The sequence below is a fragment of the Sander vitreus genome, chromosome 12, assembly GCF_031162955.1.
Source record: "Sander vitreus isolate 19-12246 chromosome 12, sanVit1, whole genome shotgun sequence".
NCBI classification, from domain to species: domain Eukaryota; kingdom Metazoa; phylum Chordata; class Actinopteri; order Perciformes; family Percidae; genus Sander; species Sander vitreus.
In genome coordinates, this window is record NC_135866.1 from 25,533,189 (window position 1) to 25,549,841 (window position 16,653).

Sequence of the window (16,653 nt, forward strand, 5' to 3'; positions counted from 1 at the left end):
GGTGACGTAGGTACAATTTAGAATAGGAAATGCATTTTAATTACGTAATAGTAATGGCGACATCAGCCATAACTAAGTGTACTGTATTTGTATACCTGTTACAAACATGCTATAAAGCCCCAGTTAACTTAAGTGTTACCAGTATCCTAAAGGTTGGATCCAATGACGAAGGAACAGTTTGAGATGCAGATTCTTTTTATTCTACTGAACAACTGACATGCTTAGGGAGACACAATATTCAAACATCAGGTGCCTCTGAAGAATCCAGAAGTCATTCCATGAGCTTCACTCCTCGTCATGTCCTTTCTGAAATGAGAAAAAGTAGGACAATGTGATTTAAAAAGTTCTTTTTTAATGCATTATAATTTGCAATGCTGCAATCATAACCTTTACATGTTGTTGATTTACTGTTCTACATAGTAATATGATGGTTTTGTGCACACTGTACACTAACTGACGCCATTAATGGATTCTGGTAGTAAAATACTGACTGGCTCATAAACACTACCTTAGTGTTGTCTCTGTAGTCACATTTTTCTTAAGGGACAGAACTACAAGATTATACTGTGATTTATATCATACATTATTATAGATTTTAAACTTTACTGAAACTAACGTGGCTCAAAACAGGCACTATATGTGCCCAACACAAAAAAGGATAAAAAAATAATTGACAATCAAGAACTGACCTTGGAGCCCACATCACGACTCTTGGCACGTAGCTTGTTGACCTGAGACTCGGAGATGTCAGCTCTCTCTTCAGCTTCGTCAAGTTCATGTTGAAGCTTACGAAACTTGCTAAGATTATTGTTGGACTGCTCCTCCTGTAGAACAGAAACACAATAACCTCATCAGTGCCTGACATGTATGTCTGCACTTATAACATGGATTATGTACTGAGACATACTTAAAACCAACTGAACCACTGGGAATAGATTTTTTTCAATTACATTTTATATGAAATTATATGAAAGCATTGTGTGTAAAATTATTTAAAATGTTCATTGAGAGGATGTTTTTACTGGGCTGTGCAAAGTTTATCAAGGCTGATTGAGCTTCTCTAAATAGTTGTGCTGATAAGAACAATTCTGTTACAAAATCATTTCATTGAGGCTTAAAGTTATTTTGGCCATATTGCCTAGCTCTACCACATAGCTTTTATTGAGCTGGGAATGAGCCATGGTATTGAATATGCACAAACATACTGGGCTTGGACAGGTTTTATACTTTTTTATATTAGTTTCTCTAAAATGCTAATACTTACAGCTTCCTCTGCAGCTCTCTTGTAGGATTTGACCTTTAGTTGCAGCTTGTCTACCAGGTCTTGCAGACGGGCAATATTCTTGCGATCCTCCTCTGTCTGTAAAAACAAACAAAATTTTTTTTTAATTTTGAATAGAATTTTTTTTTCAAATTTGTGTTCTACAATTTTGTAAATTAATTAAAACTTGCCTGATAGGTCAACTCTTTGATTCGTCTCTCATATTTTCGTATTCCCTTGACAGATTCGCTAGACTTTCTTTGTTCAGCCTCTACTTCAACTTCCAGTTCTCTGACCTGTTGAGGGAATGATTTGAAAATGCTGTTTTCTTTACATAACATATTTGTAACTAAGCTTTTTGATTATGAGTAAAAGTCATAGTTCTAGGATGTTTTATATTGTCAGATTTTGATGATTTTGTGATTTCATTCGAAAATTATTGACACTCACCCTGGCCTCGAGCTTCTGCACCTGCTTCTTGCCTCCCTTCATGGCGATCTGTTCAGCTTCATCCAGACGGTGCTGCAGGTCTTTGATGGTTTGCTCCATGTTCTTCTTCATACGCTCCAGGTGAGCACTGGTGTCCTGCTCTTTCTTCAGCTCCTCTGCCATCATGGCAGCATCAGTAATGGCCTTCTTAGCCTTCTCCTCAGCGTTTCTGCACTCCTGCACAGCATCTTCTACTTCTGTCTGAAGCTGGGATGTATCAGCCTCCAGCTTCTTCTTTTGGTTTAGGAGACTGGTGTTCTGGTTGAATACAAAACTTGATTATAGAATTTCTCCGTAAAATAACAATAGAAAAGAACTGTGCAATCACTGCATCTCACCTGTGAGTGCAGGAGCTGCACCCTTTCACTAACATCCAGCAGCTCTTGCTCAGCAAGTTTGCGACCTCTCTCAGTTTGCTCCAGAGCAGACCTGAGCTCCTCCACTTCGGCCTGAAGAAGGTTGGTGCGTCTCTCAACTATGGCATTGTTTTCCTTTAGATCATCATTGGCCCGAAGAGCGTCATCAAGCTGGAGCTGAAGGTCCTGGAAATGCAGGAAATTTATTGTGAAGCAAGTTATATAAACTGATAGTGTAATGCAATATGTCCAATTTTTTTTAAATAAAATGCTTACCTTTAGATGTGTATGAACAGATTTAAGTTGTTTCTGGGCCTCAGCTGCCTGCCTGTTGGCCTGGCTCAGCTGGATCTCCATCTCATTGAGGTCTCCCTCCATCTTCTTCTTCAAACGGAGAGCCTCATTCCTGCTGCGAGTCTCGGCCTCAAGAGAGCTCTGAAGAGTATCCACAATTCGCTGCTGATTTCTCTTTGCTTGCTCCATCTCCTCATCTTTCTCGGCCAACTTGCGATCAAGATCAGCCTTAATCTGGTTGAACTCAAGCTGGGCTCTGAGAATCTTCCCTTCCTCATGTTCCAGTGAGGCCTATCACGAATAAAAAAATGAAATGCATGACTAGTACACCAAGTACCAAAACAATGTCATGAAGTCCACCGTTCAACATTCAAGATACCTCTGCTTCCTCCAGGGCTGTTTGTATCTCAGACTTCTCTTGTTCTAACTGTTTTCGAATCTTCTCAAGCTCATGGATACTCTTTCCACTCTCACCAATTTGCTCAGTGAGGTCAGATATTTCCTCTGAGAAACAAAATATCACATTATTAATGGTTTGGTCATTAGAAAACAAATCTACAATAGAGGTGTAAGCTGGTTTGACCCATACCCTGTAGATTCTTATTCTCTCTCTTCATGGTCTCCAGATGTTCAAGAGATTCTTCATAAGAGTTCTTCAGTTTGAAGAGCTCAGTGCTCAGAGACCTGGCTTCCTTCTGAGAGCTCTCCAGCTCTGTTTGAGACTCTTCATACTTCTGTTTCCATTCTGCCAAGACCTGAAATATGTATGCTTAAAGTTCATTTTACTCTAGTTATTTATCTAAAAGAGCAAAAGTGCCATATGTATTTTAAATGCAACCTTGTCAAAGTTTCTTTGTTTCTTGTCCAGAGCAGCAGCAGCAGCATTAGACCTCTCCACATCCACCATGAGATCTTCAATCTCATTCTGCAGCCTGTGTTTGGTCTTCTCCAGAGACGAACATTTAGCATTCACTGCTTCCACAGCCTCCTCAGCATCCTGCAGACGCTGAGCCAGCTTCTTTCTGGATGATGATAGAAGTTATTTTGGTTTATTGTTTAAAAGCTTTGCAAAGTTGATCGAGTGAAAATATATTTTACTCACTTGGCATCCTCCAGTTCCTCAGTTCTCTGGATGGCATCAGTTTCATATTTAGTTCTCCACTGAGCAACCTCAGAGTTGGCCTTGGACATGCCTCGCTGCAATTCACCCTTGGCCTCCTGCTCCTCCTCATACTGCTCCCTGAGCAGGTCACAGTCATGACGAGCAGACTGCACTGCATGGGCTAACGCATTCTTGGCCTAAAATGAAAGCATATCTTGTTGCATCTTTATGTACTACCATCTGTACCAAGTTCTAAAAGGTTGTTGGTTGATACCTTGACTTCTTCCTCTAGTTGTCTTTTAAGGTCTTCAATTTGTTGCGTGTAGGACTGTTTTCCTCTGCTTAGTTGGGACACCAGGGAATCCTTTTCCTCAAGCCGCCTTACAAGTTCACCTAATTTTGATAAAAGAATTAAATGAGTTGTTTATAATATCTCAAACAAAACACACGGTTCAAATCAAATGTTTACCATTCTCAGTTTGAAGCTTTGCTTTCTGCATGGTGAAGTCATTGATAGTACGCTGTCCCTCTTCTGCCTTTGTTTTGTATTCATTCATCTGGTCTTCCAGAGACCTGCACATCTTCTCCAAATTATTCTGAAAACAAAATACGTTAACAATGGCATGTAACCTACTACAAAAGAAATGAAAAGTTGTCTTAGACTAACAAATTACTCATCCGATGAGTAGAAACATACAATAAATAAAAAAATTTACCTTAGCCTTCACAATATGTTCCATATTGGAGACCACATCATCCAGCTCCAGTCTGAGCTCGCTCTTCTCCTTCTCCAGTTTCTGCTTGACTCTCTGCAAGTTGTCAATCTGCTCTCCCAGGTCAGCCACACTGTCAGCTTGTTTCTTCCTGAGTGTGGCAGCAGTGGCTTCATGCTGCAGAGTGGCCTCTTCAAGGTCTCTGCGGAGTTTCTGGAACTCAGCCTCCCTCTTCTTGTTCATCTCAATCTGAGCAGATGTTGCTCCACCAGCCTCCTCCAGCCTCTCACTGATCTCCTCCAGCTCTCTGGCCAAGTCTGCTCTCTGCTTCTCCACTTTGGCTCGGGCAGCTCGCTCTGCCTCAAGCTCTTCTTCCAGCTCCTCAATGCGGGCCTAGACCAAAATGAAAACAAAATATGAAATGGCATTGTATTGCTTTTATTATAATTGTGGTCGTAAAATGTCCTATTCAAGCACCAGGTTATCCAACTTTATTTATTTTAATTATTACCTGTAACTCCTTCAATTTTTTCTGGAGCTGGGCACTCATTGCTTGTTCATCTTCTATTTTACTATTGAGTTGGTTGATTTCAAAATCTTTCCTGTGGATAAAAAAAATAATAATATGGACCAGCTGCCACATAGTTTACATCTATTTGTGTTTTTTACAAGTGCATTTCATATTACTTTTTCAGTCTCTCTTCGAGTTGCTGCTTGTCATTTTCCAGGTCCATGATACTCTCTTGAGCTAACTTTAGGTCTCCCTCAAGCTTCCGTTTTGCTCTCTCAAGGTCCATACGCACTTTCTTCTCTTGCTCAAGGGAGCCTTCGAGCTGTGGGTGATAATACATAACTTCTTATTCAGTCAATATTTTACATGTTACATACAAATCCACGTAATCTTGTAAATTCTTACATCATCCACTTGCTGCTCCAGCTTGGTCTTGGCCTTGGTCAGAGTGTTGACTTTGTCTTCTTCACTCTGCAGATCATCCAGCGTTTGCTGATGAGCTTCCTGTAAGGCTTTCTTTTCTTTCGTCAACTTGGCAATTATTTCATCCAGAGCAGCCATCTCTTCTGTCATGTTCTTTACCTGTGGCCAGAAGAAATTTGTGTCAGGGACTTTAACATGAATGTTATTTGGGACACGCAGACTAATTTCACAGTATTTAGTGTTTGTGGTACCTTGTTCTCTGTGGCATGCTTCTCTTTCTCCACTTTAGCCAGAGTTAACTCTAAGTCATCAATGTCTTTCTTCAGCTCAGAGCACTCATCCTCCAGCTTCCTCTTCTTAGCAGTCAGTTCAGAATTCATCTCCTCCTCATCCTCCAATCTTTCTGTCAGCTCTTTGGCTTTTGCCTCCATCTGAATTTTGTTTTTGATCAGCCCCTCACATCTTTCTTCAGCATCACAAAGATTATCTTGCTCCTGTTGTAATTTAAAAGGCACAGCATTATATATAGGCAGATTTGGTTTGATTTCATTATTATTGTAATGCTCACAGATTTTAACATTTCTAACATACAGATTGAACTTGGAGCTGCAGGTCATTCTTCTCTTGGAGAAGAGTGACCATTTTTTCTTCGAGTTCCTTCCTGCGGGCTTCTGATTTTGCATAAGCCTCTTTTAGTTTGCCAAACTCTTCCTTCATGTTGGCCATCTCCTTCTCGGACTCTGCTGACTTCAACAGAGGTTTAATCTTGAAGTACATCTTCATCCAGGGCCAATTCTTGACCCCCATGAAGGCACGGATGTTCCATTGGATCACAAGTAGTGCATCCCTGCCGACAACATATCATTGTCTTTAAAGTTGTCTCCATCAGGTAAAATCCATTTCTTTTACTTTTTAAAAAAATATATTTTTTTTTTAACCAACAAAACAGAACATGTCAGAAGACCAATGTAAACGTACTGTATGCTCAAATAACATACACACCTTTCTTATACCGCTGTCCCATCATGGACATATAGAAAACGTAAATAGATTCAGCTCCCCCACTATGCTTTTCTGTTTGATATTTATTTATTTATTTGGTTTGTGTATGTAAGACAGAGTACATGTGCATTTTAAGGTACTGTTTTTTGTCAAAGGGTATCGTTTCTTAATTTTTGAGAGATGGATAGAGTTTTTCTTTATCACATTAAGAGTCTAAGGATAGAGGGTGTTGTTAATACTGTACAGATTGTAAAGTCCCTTGAGGCAAATTTGTGATTCATGATATTGGGCTATATGAATAAAAGTTAACTGTTTTGACATTCAAAGTTTGGCCATGCTGTGAGCAGTTACCTGCGTTCTACAATCTTCTGGAATTCAATTCTTGCCAGAACACCTCGTGACCTTGCCTGGATCCTAGTGATGATTAGAGATAAGCGGTCATCTCGCATCTCCTCGAGCAGACCCAGCAGTCCAGCTTTGAAGAACACCTTTTTTCATAGGGCAGATTGGATAGTCAGTAATAATATGTATTTGATACAAATCCATTTTCTATATTTAATACTGACCTTTGTGTGCCCCAGCTTGTACTGGGTGTGGTCAATATCCAGTGAACCCAACAGTTTCTCGGCAGCCTTCTTGTTGTCGATAAACTGTCCCTCAGGAATGGCATTAGGGTTCAAAATACGGTATCTTTGACACAAATCCAACAGATAAAATGTTTTTTCCATGTTGTGAAAGATATATATAAGAAATATAAGACACTCATTTGATTTATTTGGTAGATTTAAATTTGGGATTGTTCATCACATGCAAACCTCTGTTTGAAATCTCCATAGAGGATCCTGTTGGGGAAGCCCTTTCTGCAGATCCTGATGCCTTCCAGCACACCGTTACAGCGCAGCTGGTGCATCACCAGAGGGTTCTCCATGGCCCCAGGAGTCTTGGTCTCATTGGGGATGATGCAGCGAACAAAGTGAGGGTGAGTAGACCTCAAGTTGGTCATCAGCTTGTTCAGGTTCTCCTGAGGAGGTAATTTAACCCTGTGGTTAACACTCAGTTTAGGTTATTGTTGTGTTGCATATCTCTGTTATCAATGTAAAATTAAGTCTCAGTCATTGTTTTTCATATGAAATAGCCATTCAGACATTTATGTTTACTAACCCTGTGCAAGGCAGACACTGTTTGGAAGGATGCACCCTTCTTTTTGCTTCCTCCTCCTTTGCCCTTTCCACCTTCAGCTACTGTAATAAACCGGCAAATGCAGTACATTCAGGGGCAAATTCATCATAGGATTGTGCAGCTTTTGCAGCTGCTAAAGTTGCACTTATAAGACAAAAAGAAACTGTCTACCCCTAACCATTGCCAGGCAAGCTCCTGTGCTTGTGGCACATATTAAAATTAGGTAATATGCAGACATTTGTGGCAAAATTGGCCCCTTTCTCTGCAGTCCAATTCACAAAGAGCAGCACTGATAGCCACACACAGTAAAATTATTAGTCTTCAGAGAGTTGGTGGTAATGAAGCGCATTTATAAAAAGTGTCCATCGCTTTAAATCATGTCATCTTTAACAGTCTGAAGGTGTGTGTTTGAAAACACCAACAGCACTGACAGAATCCTATATACCGTTTCTTTCTGTCATGTATTAAATTCCTTGCCTGAATCATACCCATGATATAGGCTTATGCAATGGCAATAGGCTTATGCAGTGTGCAAAGAAATCATCTCTAACTCATTTATCAAAAACTAAATTAACAATACGATCAGTTTAATAACTTGAACTCTTTTTACTTGAGATGGGGCGTTAGTTGTTGCAAGTGATGCGCAATTCAGTGTGCTATCAGAGGCTGCAATCCATTCTTTGTGAATTTGCCCCTCCGTTTATTCCTACCTGCTTCTGATCCAGCATAATTTGCGAAGAGGATAGATAACAGCTTGAGATTAGACTTCTGGTAGAGTCCTACAACGGTCTCATTCAGAGGATCCTTGTTCTTCACCAGCCAGTTGTTGATATTATAATCAACAGTTCCAGCATAATGCATCAGGGCAAAATGGGCCTCTGGTTTCCCTTTAACAATTCTGGGCTTCTGGAAGTTGGCAGATTTCCCCAGATGGTTGTCATAGAGCTTACTTTTAAAGGTGGTATCAGAGGCTTTGGGGAACATGCACTCCTCTTCAAGGATGGACATGATACCCATGGGCTGAAGGGACAAAAATATGAGTGGTTTGAAAAATGTATCATCATTTTTTCAATCAATCTTTATCTATGGCTGGACATACAGAAGTCCATTTTCTCACCTTTTCAATCAGGTCAATGCAGGCCTGCAAGTCCATACCAAAATCTATGAAAGTCCATTCAATGCCCTCTTTCTTGTACTCTTCCTGCTCCAGCACAAACATGTGGTGGTTGAAAAACTGTTGCAGTTTTTCATTGGTGAAGTTGATGCACAGCTGCTCAAAGGTGTTGAACTGTAATGAAAAAGTCCACAGTATGACAGGCTTAATACCTTCTCCTTAAACTACTACTACTAACTAGACTACTTCATATAGAGTATGTATTTTTTTCAAACTCACATCAAAGATCTCAAATCCAGCAATGTCCAGTACACCAATGAAATACTGGCGAGGCTGCTTGGTGTCCAGGGATTGATTAATTCTCACCACCATCCACAGAAACATCTTCTCATACACTGATTTAGACAGTGCACTAACAGCATAGTTCACCTAAAAAGGAAATATACATAAAACACCTTAGTAAAATTTCTGGACTTTATTTTGGAATTTAATAAATATATTCATATACTCTTACCTGGGCGACATTTTGTCCCTTGGTGACCCACTCATTTCCTACTTTGACTCTTGGGTGACAGAGACCCTTGATGAGGTCAGCAGAGTTCAGGCCCATCAGATATGCAACTTTGTCAGCAACTGTTGAGGCATTTTGGTATTTGGATTAATTAATCAAGGTCTTCACTGCTTTTCAAGGTTTTTGTCATTCTTTTATCCCTGATCCTTTTAGAATAGAATAGAATGCCTTTATTGTCATTGTACTGTATCATTAATAACGTACAGCGAAATTCAGAGTGCTACTCCTACAGGGTGTCGCTAGTGAAAGAAAAAAAAACACATTCTCTCCACACATTCATTCGACAAGATAATAAATGAATAGATAAAATAAAGTAGTTAAAAACTGCATTGAGAAATGGCACTTTTAAGAATATTGAGCACTTGTCGTTTTTTGTCTGTGGGGAAAAGCTGTGTTTGAGTCTGTTATTCGGGGTTTTGAGTGATCTGTAGCACTTCCCAGAGGGCAGCAAGCCAAATATGTTTTGACCTTCTTCACGCAGTCACCATCTATAGATAGCAGGAGGGGGTCTGTGCTGCTCTTTCTGAAGTCAATGATGAGTTCTTTTGGGTTTTTTGTGTTTAGCACCGTTTGCTGTAGTTTGTTTCAAAAAAACATCTCTCACCTTCAGTGCCATCAGCCTCTGCCTGCTCTTCACGTTGCTTGGTCTTGAATTTCATATTTCCATGATGCATGATGGCACCAGTCAGCTTGTAAATGCCGTTCTTCTCTTCTTGAGTGAATCCCAGTACATCAAAGGCTTCCTGAAAAAAACACAAGATCAAAAATGCATTTCTGGCAGAGTAAAAGTTGATGTAAAAATTCATTTTGGACTGGGATTTGAAGATTCAGCTCACATCAGTGGCCATCAGCTCTTCAGAATCATTGATAGAGGCTACTGTTGTCTCTCCTTGGGAGATGAAGGCGTAGTCGTAAGGGTTGTTGGTGATAAGCAACATGTCTGAGGAGGAAATGAAAAAAATGTGCTGTAAAATATCTAACTCTATTAAGATTCAGTCATAACTCACTTTTGATGGAGATTTACAGCATTTTATCAGATTTATACCCAGAAGTTCCGGCTTTGCCTGAGACAAGATCTGGTAGAAAATGTGGTAGTCCCTCTCAGCTTTTAACTGATAGGTCACACGAGACTTTTCCAAAAGGTCTGTTTCGAGAAAACAATTGTTATTGTGCTACACTGATAAGTTGATAGGTAATACATTTAAATGTGTTACATAAACCATGTTACTTACAAGTTTCAATATCAGCAGAGGCCAGCTTTCCACGGTTATCAAAATGAATGCGGATAAATTTACCCTAAGAGGAAGCGAACCACTCATTTTAGTCCTGTTCATTCAATTACTTCAATTTAAAAATTAACATTTGCAACCACACAGACACTCACAAATCTAGAGGAGTTGTCATTCCTGATGGTCTTGGCATTCCCGAAGGCCTCCAGAGCAGGGTTAGCCTGGATGATTTGATCCTCCAGGGTACCCTGATTTTGTCAAATAAAGACACACCTTCAGGTTCAGGTTCAGTGCCAAGTATTGTAAAATGTGTTTCAGCTATTAGAAATTATTTTTAATTGAAGTGTGATTGTGCTTTACAACTGATACTTTGTGAAATATTCAGAAGTATATTTTGTAGTACAGACCTTCTTTTCAGCAGCCAGATCTTTCTTCACATTCGGGGCAGCAGCGATGCTGGCAAAGTACTGAATGACACGCTTGGTGTTGACAGTCTTTCCAGCACCGGATTCTCCACTGAGTTGAAGAGAGACAGAAGGTTTTAGACCAAGACCTATGACCCTTAACTACTTAAGGGATTTTTTAGGCTATGTGACTTACGTGATAAGGATTGACTGGTTTTCTCTGTCTGTCAGCAAGAGAGATTTTCAAAGTATTGGTAAAAAATAAAATGACGTCAACGTTGAATATTTAAAGAAAATGAGGCTAAAATAGAATATTTACCTGACAGCATGTACTGGTAGCCATTGTCAGAGATGGAGAAAATATGGGGAGGAGCTTCAGACCTCTTCTTTCCTCTATAGGCAACAACCACCTCTTGGTTGTAGACTGGCAGCCACTTGTAGGGGTTGACAGTCACACAGAAGAGCCCAGAGTAGGTCTGTTGTAGTAAGAGAAAGGCAACAGATAATAAAACAAGATAATGTGTTACCTTGTCATAACGATGTTGCTTATTAAACACTGCTTTATCAATGGGTAGGTGAGGTTTTATGTTACACTTTATTGTCTTACATAGATCATCCATGCTGCATAACGCTCTTTGAGGTTAAACAGCACAGCGGGCTCATGGAGGAAGGTGAACATCGCCATGTCTTCAATTTTATCAAACTTTGGCGGGTTTTGAGGGTGTACATCACACTCCTTCACTGTCACAGTCTGCAGAAAAAAAATTATATATTTCACAGTCACACTGACCAAAAATAATCAAATGTCTCTCTAGAAATATGTGAGTGAACTGATATTGTATGATCTACCTTTCCAAATTCCGTTTCAGCGGTGACTTTGTCACCATCCCGACTGATGATGGAAGCTTTGACGAACTCAACCACAGGGTCAGGAACAAAGCACTCCTTCTTCATGTCAAATATACGAGTCTGGGCCTCCAAACGCTCCTTGTCTGACTTTCTCAGAAAAGGAGCAGCCGTCCCAAACTCTCTCATGGCAGCGTCACCCATTTTCAACCTGTTACAGATTTTTGGATATTGTATTAAGATTAACATAAAGCAGCACTCAGAATTATTATAGAATGTGTACAATAGGACGTGTGTCACATTTCATGCTATACATTAGCCATCAGCATACCACATATGCAATAATGACAAAGTAGATAGTTGTTTTTCTTTAGTATGCAAATCACCTTGAGCTCTTAATCCTGTATCAATTTAATTTCAACAGCTGTACTGAAACTAAATTTACTTTTAAGTCCTCACTGAAGTTGTGGCTATTGTAGTCATGATTCAAGATTTTTACTGATAGAATCAAAAGTGGCTCTTACTTAGGGCTGGTTGGAGTTTAAAGGAACCAGGGTCAGTTAGGGTCTTGCTATCCAAACCAGATAACAAAGCAAAACATTTTGTTTCAACTACCATGCCACAACCATTGTTGACCACCAGCAAAGAACATGATATACACGTGAAGTGTATTCCAAAAACCAAAATATTTTCTATTTAGGCTACCTTACCATACGACTCGTATAAATGTTTTGCTTACCTTTGACTCTCAACCTTTAATCAAATGAAGTGACGATCCCTGTAGCTGACAGCAGCACTCTCTCCATTAATAAAGGTTGTTTATCCACCAAATATGGGATGAATTTCTGGAGATAGGTTTCATATTTTAAAAAAAGCATTGTCCTAATTGGGCAGAATCTACTGCTGCTATTTGTTGCTTTCACCCTGTGACCAACAAGGCGAGGACAATACATGGTACAAAGAAAGGGGAGGGGAAGAGGTGTGGATCAGGGACAGGCTTGATATCAAGTCTTATTTTAAGCAGATAAATCACAACAGGTCATTTTATGTAATATCTTACTACCTACTAACTTAATTCAATGAGTTCTTTTGGCTGTGATTTCATAGTTTTAATATTTAGCTTTGTTTATAGTTTTTGTATTGTATTTAATGTATTATTAAGTATTATTAATGTACACACATTCAATTCTTTCCTACTTTGACAGGGCTTTTAAATGTTAAACTTAAATGCTGAACCTTTTTAACCGGTCTTCGGTTGTAAAGTAAAATGTATTATTATGTTTATTTCCAGTTATGTTCAATTAAAACCTACTTGGTATTGATATATGTAATGAACTGATGGTTAGCTTGATGGTGTTTTAAGCCCCCAACGTCTCCTTCCAGGAATCGCTGACTTCAAGGCACCTAACCCTGACCTTAACCCTAACCATAGCCATAGCCATTGCCTAATCCTAGTGCCTTCCAGGCAGCGCCGCCTGGAAGGAGACGTTGGGGGCTTAAAACAACCGATAAACTGATGGTTAATAACATTAACCCTTTTTATGGTCGTACAGTATATTTAGATTTAGGGTTCAAACAATCCATTTAAATTCAAGTTTACATGATAAGTTAAAATGTTCATTAGATCAACAGGATCAACATCCTCTGCCGTGATTCTGTCCTTTCCTCCTAAGAGCGCCAGTCGATTCAGTGTGAATGACTAAATAAAATTTGTTCTTCAAACATTGGGCTTTGAGAACAGCTCTGGACTTGTCATGTTAAGATTCCTCATCAAAAAGATAAAGTTCAGCTGAGGTCATTCATATGAATAGCTGTAAAATACCTTTCTGCAACCTCTCTTTAGACAAGTGTCGCAGCTGTTGTAGAGTGAAAGCCAAGGTCAGGGACTATAAATGATCACTCAGACAGTTCTGTCCAGCTAGTTCTACAGCCTTTGTCTCATGGTTTCATCATGGCATTGTTTCCTTTCCTTTGCCCTTGAGGACAAAGATAACCCTGTGAAATTCTTGTCTGGATTTGTTCTCTCTGATTGAGAAGGGCAGTATCTGATGAGGGGTAACAGGTGCATGGCGATAAAAATACACCTCAGTTTATTCTACAACAGAAGTTACATAACTTTTTTTATTTCTATTCCATTAAAATATGTAATCGTTTGATGGTTTGAATCCATCCATCTTAGTCTAAATTTAGTAAACATTAATCAAAACACATTTAAGTGAACACTGCTTTGAGAAAAACAAAACCTTCATTTTGTTGTTTTGTCCTCCTTTCATGAAATGTAGCCATTTGTCCACTCTCACCATTTGTCATCCCTTAGCAATTAAAGCCATATGCATGTTTTGTTTACTCTTGTAGAATGGCAATGATGAGTGCTGAGCAAAATTCCAATGGACCGTGTTAGAGTTGATCAGAATTTGCTTTTACATTGTTGGACTCATTCTCATTCTCAGCTGTCCAACTCCCTGTGAAAATCGTCATCTGCTTTGTGTCCCCATCTTGGCTTTCATCACCTTCCCGCTGTTTGGACACAGAGTTGTAACCAGAATCCTCTAAGGTAATGCCACTTGCGTTAGCAGATAAAATCTTTATTGGAAAGAACAAACGGTGTCACCTTGATATGCTATTGCTGCTGTTGTCTGCTAATTAATCATAAAGTATTTCGAAACACACCAAAGTCCTAGATGTTAAGCAGTTGACACAGATAAGGGTAACGAGGTTAAGTTCTAAAGGGTCAGCAGAAGAATGAATAAAGCCATGGCTTACATAGTTCTGTAAGTGTTAGCATGTGGATGACAAAGAATAACACTATGCAATTTATTTCTTATTTTATAATCTTGTTGACAATATCTAATCCCTTAGAAGGACGAGGGCATGTGAGATCAAGGTCAGCATGTCATGCTGGACTGATATCCACCCTTCACTTGGCTCCCTCTGACAGTGTAGGAGCCTTAGCATCAGTCCCTCCTTCGTGCTGCTGCAGGAGAATAAAGTACGGTAAGCCTGTCGAAGAATTGCTGATTAAATTCAGTTTGTTGTTTTTAGATACTACATTTCAACTTTGCCTTTTTATTTGTTTACATTGTATTTTGTTTATATATTATTAATATTTAATAATTGTTTATAATTATATTATTTTAATTTATTTATTCTGTTTTACTATATAAAAGAATTTACTTTATAGTGATCGCGTCCTAGCTAAAGCAAAAGGCAACACTCAGTCTTACATTGTTTTACAGCATGTTGTATAATGCAGCTGGGCGATATGGTTTGAAATTACGAAAACATTGTTAAAATGGATATGTTTTACAATATTGAGATATATTGATGCATTGATGTTCATTGAACTGATGTTCAAATACATAAATGTTCCACTGTTATGCATTACATAAGACCAAACTCTTTATATGTGTAAAACCAAAACATTCATTTGTACAACAGAAATGTGTAGATACAATTCAGTGTATCACCATTATAGAAGTCTGTTGAAATGTTTATCAACCATAATAGTAAATGATCTTCCATTGGAATTGACTAGAACAATGTCAGTGAATCAGCTATTTGGTGTTATGTTATAACCTCTCCTCAAATGTAACATTGTTAAAATATTGTGTCTAATTTAATACTATAATATGTTACTAAACACACAAGTGGAGATGTAATGTTACTTAGGTAACATTTACATTAACATAGGTTACATACGTAGATAGGTTCCTAAAATGAAAGACTTTCTGAACACCAACATCTAAAATGCCAGAGGAAGTCTAATTTACCTATAGATAACCTTTTTGTGATGTCATTTTCACATCTCTGTATAAAGATTCCAAAACTGTTCTCCTCTGGTTTGGAAGGAATTTTTTTGCTTCACATATCCACCCAGTTATATTAGATTAATAAACATTACATTCATGAAAAAAAAAGTGACATCTTGTTTGCCAGTGTTAACCAGGTAAACTAACTTTCAGGCTGTGTTTAAGCACTGTGGGACACCTCTGAAATGACGTTTAGACCATTGTGAGCTACTTTCCACTCAAAACATTTCCTTGAGAGCTTGCTGCTCTTTTCTGTTTTCATTCATTTTACAGATTGATTTACAGTTGTATTGCTGTGATTAGGAGGGGACCTTTATTAGAAAAGTTTGGGGTCCTTCTGACGCTGCTGCCGTGTTTATTGATGTATATGTACATGCTGCAAATGTGGGTACTGAGGTAATCATTTTTAACTTTAGTTTTATTATTATCATTCAGATGGTTTTATTTTCAAACGAACTATGTTGTGGATTCTATGTACTGGTATTATATTTTTATCTTATTTCTTTTACTTATATTTAGTATAGTGTGTTTTATTTTCCATCTTAATTTACATTAAATGTTCCTTTTTTGTCTTTTTTATCTTATTGTAAAGCACATTGTGCTGCATTTCTTTTATGAAGTGTGCTATACAAAAGTTAATATAACGATTACTAACTCATGTACTATGTTGTAAAAAAAGCCAATATTGTTCCTATATGTTGTCAAGCTGATATACAGTATCATTCTAAGCCTATCTAGTCATACATCCCTACCTAGAAATAACTATATAGGTAGGGACAAAACTGGAAGAGAATTTTTTTAACAATCTGACTAACAAGTAATCTTTAAAGTAACTAAAGTAACTTTTAGGGTTGATGGGTGTCAGTTAAAACAGTGATAATCAGTGTGTTTGTCAGATTGTCAAAAACATCTCTGCAACCATAATAAGTCAGAGAACAGTTCAGAGCTTCAGCACAAGGTGGCAGGAGTGTGATAGTAACCCTTCTCCATGTGGACCCTCTGCAGAAAGTGAACAAATTAGTTTTGTAATAGGTATTGATTAGCTGTACACTTTTTTTGTCTGTTTCTTTTGTGCTTTTTAATGTTAACCCTTCTCATGTCAAATTTAACAACTAGGTGATTGTTTTCATTGATGATAAAGTGAAAGCTTTAACATACAATTTGTATATGACAGGTCTCCCCACTGACCCTGCCTCTCCAGGTTAATGTGGAGAATTATTCCTGATTGAAATAAATGAGGACTCGACACGTTAATTGTAATGCACTTTTCTTTATTCTACAGTTACTTTGACGACAAAGGGGACCACAGCACAGAAGATCCCGGAGGTCTTAGGTCGTCGTCTGTGAGCT

At 38.5% G+C, this 16,653-nt stretch overlaps 1 protein-coding gene across 1 annotated transcript; it reads right to left on the reverse strand.

The window, feature by feature from the left end:
* Window positions 1-285: 285 nt before the first annotated feature.
* LOC144527009 (myosin-7-like) lies at window positions 286-11,698 on the reverse strand. The gene is made up of 37 exons (XM_078264824.1): window positions 11,498-11,698; window positions 11,256-11,399; window positions 10,968-11,124; window positions 10,845-10,872; window positions 10,652-10,760; window positions 10,400-10,492; window positions 10,248-10,311; window positions 10,061-10,159; window positions 9,852-9,955; window positions 9,620-9,758; window positions 8,959-9,077; window positions 8,724-8,873; window positions 8,448-8,618; window positions 8,041-8,350; window positions 7,313-7,392; window positions 6,967-7,172; window positions 6,718-6,841; window positions 6,503-6,639; window positions 5,741-5,996; window positions 5,401-5,643; window positions 5,132-5,308; window positions 4,903-5,048; window positions 4,727-4,817; window positions 4,219-4,608; window positions 3,972-4,098; window positions 3,777-3,895; window positions 3,503-3,699; window positions 3,239-3,422; window positions 2,990-3,155; window positions 2,780-2,904; window positions 2,383-2,691; window positions 2,089-2,292; window positions 1,712-2,008; window positions 1,453-1,557; window positions 1,265-1,360; window positions 690-824; window positions 286-306 (listed from the first exon to the last, which is right to left on the reverse strand). The coding sequence occupies exons 1-37, from the start codon at window positions 11,696-11,698 to the stop codon at window positions 286-288; spliced, it is 5,823 nt and encodes a 1,940-aa protein (XP_078120950.1).
* Between the last annotated feature and the right edge of the window lie 4,955 nt (window positions 11,699-16,653).

Bases quoted from the DNA above. Each gene is read 5' to 3' on its own strand.
- LOC144527009 (XM_078264824.1), bottom strand. From the start codon at position 11,698: ATGGGTGACGCTGCCATGAGAGAGTTTGGGACGGCTGCTCCTTTTCTG. The intron at 2,905-2,989 runs GTATGGGTCAAA...TTTGTTTCTCAG, and splicing joins AGAGAATAAGAATCTACAGG to AGGAAATATCTGACCTCACT. The intron at 2,293-2,382 runs GTAAGCATTTTA...CTGCATTTCCAG, and splicing joins CTGTTCATACACATCTAAAG to GACCTTCAGCTCCAGCTTGA.